Below are 9658 nucleotides of genomic sequence, written 5' to 3'. Positions count from 1 at the left end.
ATTTTTTTTCCAAAATATTGTCCGGCCCCCCACAAGGTCTGAAGGACAGTGGACCGGCCCCCTGCTGAAAAAGTTTGCTGACCCCTGATCAAACTAAGGCCCGGGGGCCAGATCTGGCTCAATCACCTTCTAAATCCGGCACGCGGATAGTCCAGGAATCAGCGTGTTTTTCTATGAGTAGAATGTGTGCTTTTATTTAAAATGTATCTCTGGGTTATTTTGGAGTCATAGGAATTCATTCATCCACCCCCACCCCCCCCCAAAAAATATAGTCCGGCCCCCAACAAGGTCTGAGGGACAGTGGACTGGCCCCCTGCTAAAAAAGTTTGCTGACCCCTGATCAAGGAGATTCTACTAAGGTTCCATCATGGAGGAGATAGGGCTATATAAGTGGCTTCTAACCTTGATGGCTATGTTCTACCTCCACTGTCACAGGCAAGATGCTTCTGAATACCAGTTAATGGAAACCGCAGGAGGGGAGAGTGCTCTCTTGTGCTCATGATGTCCTGCTTGCAGGCTTCCCACAGAGATCTGTGAGGTCACTGTGAGACCAGGATGCTGAACTAGATGGGCCATTTGCCTGATCCAGCAGGTCTTTCTTATGTTCTTAAAATTTACTGACTTAGAACTTAAGCCAAATAGATCGAGTCCTTCCCACTAGGGCATCAGATAATCAATCTTTGCCCTCTTCTGTGTGACAGCCCTTCAGGTGTTCTGAGACTGCTGTCATGTCCCCACATGATATCATCTTCTCTTTGCTAAACATACCCAGTTCCTTCAACCTTTCCTTCTAGGTTCCTTCCCCACTCACTACCCCCAATATCCCCGAGCATTTCTGTTGCTTTCCTTTCTCAGTTTTTCTACATTTTTGGAACCTGGAACTGGATACAGTGTTCTGGATGATCCCCGACTAATGCAGAATAAAGTGGAGAAACAAAGTTAAGACTGAAAGACCTCCTAAATGTACATGTGGGTCAGAGGCTGTTTGAACATCATTAGCTGAAAGCCACTCCTTTAAACTCACTTCCAGTTTCCATCAGATGCCATTTGGACATTTCTGTTGTTGTTAGATACATCGCCACTTGGATGTCTTCTTGTTTTTGCTGGGAAATTAAGGTGTGGTTAGGTTACTCCTGTTGAAACCAATGGAATATAGAACCTGATTCTGGGTAAGTGAAATCAGAAGTGATCCTCACTGGATTTAGCGAAGTTTGCTCCCAAGGATCTATGCATGGGACCACAGTTTTAGGCCTTAGGAACATTTGACTTTGGCTGACCAGGTCTCTTCTGCTGCTACAAACACTGTTAATGATGCATTCTTAAGCACCCTTAGTAGGAAGCAAGTCCTATTGCATTCATGGGCAAATGTGCATAGGATTGGGTTGTTAGTGTCTTGGGACATTGTCCTAACCTAAACCATCCTATAATCCCTCTCTGTGCCAATGCAAACATGCAACCGTATCTCAGACAATCTGCACTTCTTTCTCAAACAGAGGGATTCTCTCAGTTGTGATTTCTGATCATATCTACCACAACTTTATTTGTTTCAACATCTATATACTGCTTCGTGCCATACTTTCCAAGGCTCACTTTAAAAATGTACAAAGCAACTTGTTGGTCCTGGCTGTCACAGATGGAGAACTGAGACTGGGAGATTGTAGCCCCCCCCCCCAAGGCTCTGCAGCTGAGCTACCGGTATCATTCCACCTCCTATTTTTCCCAAGCCTTACCTCTAAGTCACAGAGCCACGCGGTCGCCCAGGGATGCACAAATAACCACCTTGAATTTGACACTGAAAGTACTTCTGTGCCTGAGAAAAAGAGTATGTGTTGTCCTGCATGGTGATCACACCTGCCTCGATTGCAGTGCATGGCCAATTGTGGGGGAAGCTATGGCCAATTATGGCTTCTGGTTACACCCAGGAAAAAAACATTCCTGGCAGTCTAGAAAGTAGACTGCATTTTCCATGGGAAGGTGCTGGTGGTGCTGGTGGTAGGAGGGGCCTATCCCTCTGAATCCCCTGTCCCAAAGTGGACACCCCTTCCTTCCCACCCCATCCCTTGGCGCTCCTGCTCACTGCCCCGCAAGCAGCTTCCCTTGCGCTCTTTTCAGAACCACGGACAGCGTCTCCCTCCGTGGTTCGCCACTCCTGTGGGTGACATCGGGCAAAGCCGGTTTTTCCCTCCGCCCTGCTAGCCCGCGATTGGCTCGCTGGAGATCCCCCTTCGGAGCGGCCCTCAAAGGAGCAAATCCTCCCCCTCCTCACCCCCACCCCCAGCTTCCGAAAGCCCTTGAAGGATCCACCTTGCTCTTTTCTCTTGGCTCCCTCCAAACCGTGAAGGGAGGAGGAGGAGGAAGAAGAAGAAGAAGGCGACTGAGAGAGAACCCTACTCCTGGTTGGCTTAAAAAGCAACAAAAAGACCCGGAGAGGCAGAGGACAAGAGCCAGGGAGTTCCTTCTGCGCCCCGCATCCCGCATCCGCGTTTCCAGAAGCGGGGAGATGAACCTCAACTTCACCTCGCACGCGGTGGCCCACTCGGTGTCTTCCCACAGGCCAACTTCCTTCTTCATCGAGGACATCCTGCTCCACAAGCCCAAGCCCCTTCGGGAAGTGGCCCCCGAGCACTTCCACAGCCCCCTAGCCTCTCGGGTCCCTCTGCTGGACTATGGGTACCCCCTGATGCCCCCGCCGACCATCCTGGCTCCTCACCCGCACCACCCGCTCCATAAGCCGGATCACCACCACCCTTATTTCTTGACCACTTCGGGTAAGCGCGCCTTCGCTGTCGCCTCTCTGCCTTTGGCTTTAGGAACCGCGCGAGTCTCTGTTGTGCGCGTTGCTTGGTACCCAAACTCGTGCTGGTGTGTGTCCGGTGCCACAGGTTGGCTGCTGTTGGTGGGTGAGCTTTTTTCGGGGAAGGGAGGCTTTAAAAAGGAGTGGAAGCTGCCCGCTTTGCTGTCCAAGAAAAGGCAAAGCTGTCCAGTGAAGTCTAGCCGCGCTGCTGATGCGAACTGTTTAGTCGAGAGCCCCCCAAATCCGATTTCATCCAGGTGGTTGCCAAACTTTCTTCTTTACGCACAAAATGACAAGACGCGGGTTGAGGCTTTATAAAAATTCAGAGCAGCGAGGGCATCTTCCGTCCCTGCTCTCTTTGATGAAAGAGAGGAGAGATTTAATCAAATAAGCGGGGAAAGGGCGCTGGAAGTTTGGGAATTAGCCCCTTGACGCAGAGATCCTCCGCTTGCGTCGCGGGCACGAAAATCCCTCAGTCTATATGAGTTTCAGTTCGTCCTTAAAAGAATCAGAAGCCCTTGGAAGTAAAGTCCTCTTGGTCTCTAACTTCCAAGGTTTCTGACTTCCGATGCTCAAAAATAAATCAAGCCAAACCTTAATAACTTTTCAGCGATGTCATGATTGAATCTGAAATTCTAAAATAACTTCTTTCCCACGGAACTTCTTTCCCACGGAATACAAATAAAAAATGAACTCACGCGGTTGCTGTTTTCCTTCAGACTTTTAAAGAGGAAGAGAAGACAGCTTAATATTTTGTGGAGCGACCAGTGGTTGAAATTATAATTTAATATGAATCATTCTCCGTTTATAAACGAAAACGAATATTGGATTTCTTTTCGAACCAAATTCATCCCACAATTTAGACTCCAGTATTTAGAATTCGTTAAAAACAAGACGCTAATTAATTTAGAACAGAGACGGAAACAACTGTCCTTTTGACAAAAAAACAACAACTACCGGTATCAACCCGTTACATTTTAGAATGTATAAGACTTACATATTTACAAAGGGATAGAAAAGGAAAGGGAAGAAAAGCCAAAATGTCAGACGAAAACTTAAAATTTATTTCCTTAAAATGTATTCAACTAGAAATTATAAGTAATATAAGGGGACGTTGCTTGAAATTGCACAGGATTGCAACCCAAAAGACTAGGAAGCTTTTCAAGAGTTGCCAAGCGCACAAGAATGTTTCCTTGAGATGGTTTTATTCAATCCCGTTTTTCCAGTCATGAAAATGCAAAATCAAACAAAAATAAATATTTTTTATTATTAAAAAAATGTCGATAAAGGAAAACATCTTAGAAATACGAAAACAGTAGTCGTGAAAAGAAACACACAAGCCTTGCATCTTGCCTATAAGGAAAGTAAACGATACTTTACGATTATACGATTTAAAACGTGGAAGGTACCCCGTATAGAGTATCGCATATAGAAATAAGGAGCCGCAGTGAGCGCGTGTTTTTAAAGGCTTCAACGTAATCAGATGCATGGGTGTCGACTCCCTGCGGCCCTGGGTGCCCGAGCCATAGCTGCCAAGTTTTCCCTTTTCTCGCGAGGAAGCCTATTCAGCATAAGGGAAAATCCCTTTTAAAAAGGGATAACTTGGCAGCTATGGCCCGAGCACCCACAAAATTCCCCATGAAGGGGCCGCACACCCACAAATTTTGACGCCAGGCCTTGCACGCTGCAGGGCACCCACGGTCGCGGGGCCAAGCTGGCATTCCTGATCCGATGTGAAATCAGGCTGGCGGGTGCAGACCGCCTCTCTTCCACATTCTGCTCCCACCCGCAGATCCACCTGATAGGTGATCAAATAAAGTCTTCCTTAGGACTCAGCAGGATGATAGATAAATAGCTCTGTTTTGCCGGCCATTACTTGCAAACCACGGTGAACTGACACCCGGTAAAAAGAGTCGTCTGGAATGCATCCACTCTGGGACGTGGAATTACAATCGCACGCCCAGAGGGTTTCTTTTTAAATGACGGACTTTTGCAGAGTCTTAAAAGCCAGAAAACAAAGGAGAAAAACGAGGGTGGAAGCGAAAAGGGGAAATACGGTAGCTGCGGAGTTGGTCACAAATATTTAATGACCCATTTGGACTCGCATTTGCATTTGGGAGATTAGGTGAAGGGTAGATCAACTCTAGGAAACCTTAGCAATGAAAGATGTCAGAGAAAGCGGTTGGTGCTGCCCTTAATGGCCTCCGGACTTGCAGGCTCCCTTTATTTTTCCAGGAAGGCAGAAATTCAGCAGGAAAAGCTCTCCCCGCCGTTGTGTTGGGGATGGGGAAAGCTTCACCAACAGATTTTCTGCCTGTTACGCCGCAAAGTCACAGGAGCTCTGCCATGGCTAAAGAAAAGTCCTCTCTCTCTCTCCCCGCCCCCAATTGATGTAGTAGCAGACAGCGAAGAAGTCCTGAGTTCAAATTCTAGCTTGCGGGGTGAGGGTTAGGACTGCTGGCAGGATCTTCGCAGGGACACGCACGCAATTTGCTTCTATCGCAACCTTCTGCTTATCCACTCAGAAGTCGGTCCTACTGACTTCAATCTACGTAAGCGTGTAAATGTGTGAGATTGTGGCCTTTTAGCTCTGCCTCTGAAGCCACCGCTAGCTGTTTTGGTCGGCAGACCTTTAGCAGAGACTGTTCGTTCCGTTACCCTGGAAGAAAGGGGAGGGGAGCTCTGTGTCGTCCAGGGAACTGGGGTAAGGGGGGCCGGGGGGGGCTGGAAGAAGAACGTCCCACTTCTGTCATGATCGACGGGGGAGATTTTGGACCGGGACGCAGGAACTGGCTCAGGTGCTGAGCTAAGAACACACCACCTCCCAGTTCCCTGAAAAGGCGTCCCGCAGGCGTCCAGACTCCAAGCACTCCAGACCACGGAACATAGCTGCCAAGTTTTCCCTTTTCTCGCGAGGAAGCCTATTCAGCATAAGGGAAAATCCCTTTAAAAAAGGGATAACTTGGCAGCTATGCCACGGAATGAGTTGCTCCGGGGCTCTTCAACCACCGTTTGTTTCTCTTGGAAACCCGCCCACACACCTCCGCCCCAATTTTGAATTGTGCTCACTCACGTGCGTAAAAGAGAGGTTTGGGAACAGGAAAGCAGACCTCCCGCTTAATCCGTATTAATTAATCCGGGCCAAACGGCAGAGGATTTTCTTTTACCCCTTCAGGTGGCTGCCTCATGATCTGAATTCAAAGAAAGTGGAGTGCGGGGGTGGGAGGGAGATGGGGCCCAGGAAGGGAGATGGGGCCCAGGACTGGGTGCGAAATGACACGTATTAAAACGAAGTCTAGTGAATAGGGGGCATAAGAGGTCCAAAGGTTACGCGGGGAACATAGAATTAGGGAGCTCAATGCTACTCCTAAGAGGCAGTGTGGTGGTGCTAGGTGTTGGGAATGGCAAAAAAACAAACAAACAAAAAACAACACCACCTACTCTGGCGGTTGCAATGCCGCGGCTTCGCCATCCCGGGCTGCGTTCACATAAACGAGGCCTCTCGGTAGTTTGCAGTCGATTTACTGTTGAGGCCTCTCGGCGTTGAACCCGCTGCTATGGCTACATGGAGCTTCCGCGGGCAGGGGCAGTCTACCTCTGTTTGGCGGAGACCATGACACCTCCACTCCCAGTGCCTGGACCTCTTAGAGGGCATTGGCCTGGGACTCCACGGACCTTTCCTCCCACCAAGAATCTATATCTATCGATCTCTCCTAAAGGTGGGCTGTGGGTTGTCGGTGGGGCGCCTGGCAGGCTCGCCACGGATCCGCTCGTGTCTTCCTTGCAGGGGTGCCGGTGCCCGCTCTCTTCCAGCCTCACCCGCACGCCGAGCTGCCGGGCAAGCACTGCCGCCGTCGGAAGGCCCGCACCGTCTTCTCGGACTCGCAGCTCTCCGGCCTGGAGAAGCGCTTCGAGATCCAGCGCTACCTTTCCACTCCCGAGCGCGTCGAACTGGCCACAGCGCTCAGCCTCTCGGAGACCCAGGTAGGGCCGGGCTGGAAGGATGCGGAGGGACGAAGCGCGGTGGGTGGGTGGGTGAGTGGGTGCAGTCAGGCACCCCGCAAAAGCCCTCGGCCCCCAATGGGGGGTTTAAGGAGAAAGCAGCTGTCTTAAAGGGGAGTGAGGTGAGCCCCGGAACGTTTTCCTCCCTCCCTCGAGAGCCTTGGGATGCTGGGTGACCGAGGCTGCGGTCCTCCTGCCTACGGCCTTACTCGGGAGTCGGTCCCATGGAGGACACGGGGGGGGGCTTACTTCTCAGGAAACGTGCGCAGGATGTTGCTTGCAGCGGTCATAAGTCCTGGCTCAGTATGTTGAGAGCCTTTCTGTGTCGTGGAGGCGGAAGGAAGGATTCAGGCGGCACAGAAAGAATTTAAACAGTAACAGTAAACCAAAATGTTCGTGTCGAATTACTTTTAATTGATTTGAGTTCTCGCCCTTTGAGTTGCAGTCCCGGCCCACGGGACAGTTTATGATATTTCAGTAAAACCCGAACAATAGTAAAATAGTAGTAGTGATGGTAGCAGTAGAAGAATTAATAATAATAATAATAATAAATTTTAGAGTTGGAAAGGATCCCGAGGGTCATCTAGTCCAACCCCCTACAATGCAGGAATAATAATAATATTAATATGCTATTGGGACAGAATTTAATATCATAAATCAGCCATCCCTTAAGTTCACCAGAGAGATGTCGGTTCTCAAATCTGCCACCCCGAGGAGCAAATGGAGCTTAGTCTGTCGTCTGAACTGGATTACAAAGGACCATCACTTCACTTCGCAAGGTTCCAGAACTGACACAGAAGCTCAAAAGACCTGCCCCGAGGACCCTACAGTTTGCATGTCAATAATGGGAGGGCAACGGTGAAGCTAGCGGGGCGTGGAGATGAGCAGATGAAGTTCTGCTACAAAGTCGTGCAATGAAGCATGTGCATGCATGTTTACTCGGAAGTAAGCCTTAAGGATCTCAGTAGAGTTTACTAGCAAATTAAGCCTACATAGGATTGCAACCTTAGGTTTCCTTCCCTTGCGCAACTCCATGCACGCTTTACCTGGGAGTAAAACTCCGCTGAATTTATTTGCGAATAAAGAATGAGGCATCTGGCTTGGCTTGAACCCAATCAGAAACCTACGGTGAATGTGGAGGGCAGTTTTTCTCTCCCCATTGCGGAATCGCTCGCGCCCGCGTGTGTGTGTAAGAGAAGGATGGGCTGACATTGCGGGGTGTTGAATAAGCCCCCCTTACACAACCTCAATTTCCCACCTGCCTAAGGCGCCCGCTTCTTCTCGGGAGTTGTGGGCAGAACACTTTGCAAGCTTCCGTGAACCTTGGAGCGGCCACGTGCTGTGTTTAATGGCAGGCGTGCGCTAGGATCCCCCTGAAAGAGTCTAAGAAACCCAAAGAAAACTGGGCTCCTAAATAGTTGTCCAACGTGTTCACAATGCAGATGTGATACACGGAGGCATTTCAAGCCCTCCCCGGACTTTCCACTTGCCCTACAAAATGTAAACCGGTTTCGAAACCGGATCATCATTTCCCGCTTTCTTTTTCTTTCAAACTTTTGTTTGTCCACTTGGCAAATGTACCTTTCCCATTCGGTCCCCTCCCCTCCACCCTTTTCCAATGCCATCCCACCCACTGCGCAGGGATGGCGTTTGGGAGGATGGAGTTCCGAATATCTCTCCCTTCTGACGTGCTCCCGAGCCAACCCTCGCCGCTTCTCCTTGCAGGTGAAAACGTGGTTCCAGAACCGTCGGATGAAGCACAAAAAGCAGCTGAGGAAGAGCCAGGACGACCCCAAGGCCCCCGGCGCGGAGGACAGCGCGGAGCAGGGGACTAGCAGCGAGCCGGAGCTGGCGCCACCAGACAAAACGGCCCCCGGCGCTTCTTCGGCCTCCTCCTCTGCCGAGCCCCGCAAGGGCGGGCACCCGCCGCCTTTCCTGCTAGAGGAGACCGAGGACGAGGTGGACATAATCGAAGGGGCGGAGCTGTGCGGCCCCCAGCACCTCATCTAGGGCGAGCTCGGACTCCGGGACTCAACCAAGATGGGCTGGGGTGGGGCTGGCCCGACGTGGCGGGGAAGAGTGGGGTGGGCGCCTGCTGGCAAAAGACTCCTGGGTCCACTTGAGGACAGGTGGCCGATGGATCTGACCCCAGACTCTGATCCGAGAAGACCAAACCCCGGACAGATGTGAGAGAACCCCACTGACCCATTCATCCATCTTCCCCCCTCCTTTTTAGGACTGGGAATCTCCACCAACATTTCCCCGCCCTGCCCAGTTAGGCAAAGGTTGTGGGAACGGGGCGGAGGAAACTGAGCGAGGCTCAGAATCCGGATTAGATCCATCCAGGTGATCTTCTCAGCTGGAGGAGGGATTTGGACCATGGCATTTTTAAACAGCTGTATTTTTGCGCGCTGGGCTGAGTGGATTTCACCCCCCCCATTCCTACGGTAAATGCATAGCTGCCAAGTTATCCCTTTTTTCCTCGCGAGAAAAGGGAAAACTTGGCAGCTATGGTAAATGCAGAAATTAAACTGAAGTCGGGGGAATGAATGGCAGTTTCTCTGAATGCAAATATAAACCATGAACTCTTCCATCTCTGTTACGTGGAAGATGCAAAGAAGGGAACGTCAGCAAGGCCATTTAATAACACGCATGAAAAACATATCATTTCTAGGAAATTTAATTCTCAGAATGCTTGAGATTCCATCCCCAAACAGCCCGATCCTATGGCGCGTGTTTGCTCAGAAGTAAATCTCTCCGCGTCCACTAAGGCTTGCTCCCGAGTAAGCCTGCACAGGGTTGCAAACTTAGTAAGACCGTTGCAAGTAAAGGCTACGATCCAAGCAAAGTTAGAAGCACTTT

At 50.2% G+C, this 9658-nt stretch overlaps 1 protein-coding gene across 1 annotated transcript; it reads left to right on the top strand.

Moving 5' to 3' along the window:
• The first annotated feature begins 2500 nt into the window (after positions 1 to 2500).
• Positions 2501 to 8806, top strand: BSX (brain specific homeobox). Its single transcript, XM_035138848.3, has 3 exons — positions 2501 to 2768; positions 6582 to 6778; positions 8522 to 8806. Exons 1-3 carry the CDS (start codon positions 2501 to 2503, stop codon positions 8804 to 8806), a joined length of 750 nt encoding a protein of 249 aa, XP_034994739.3.
• The last annotated feature ends 852 nt before the right edge of the window (positions 8807 to 9658 follow it).

Source organism: Zootoca vivipara, chromosome 14 (genome assembly GCF_965207765.1).
Source record: "Zootoca vivipara chromosome 14, rZooViv2.hap1.1, whole genome shotgun sequence".
NCBI lineage: Eukaryota > Metazoa > Chordata > Lepidosauria > Squamata > Lacertidae > Zootoca > Zootoca vivipara.
This window is presented reverse-complemented; position numbering and strand designations above follow the sequence as displayed.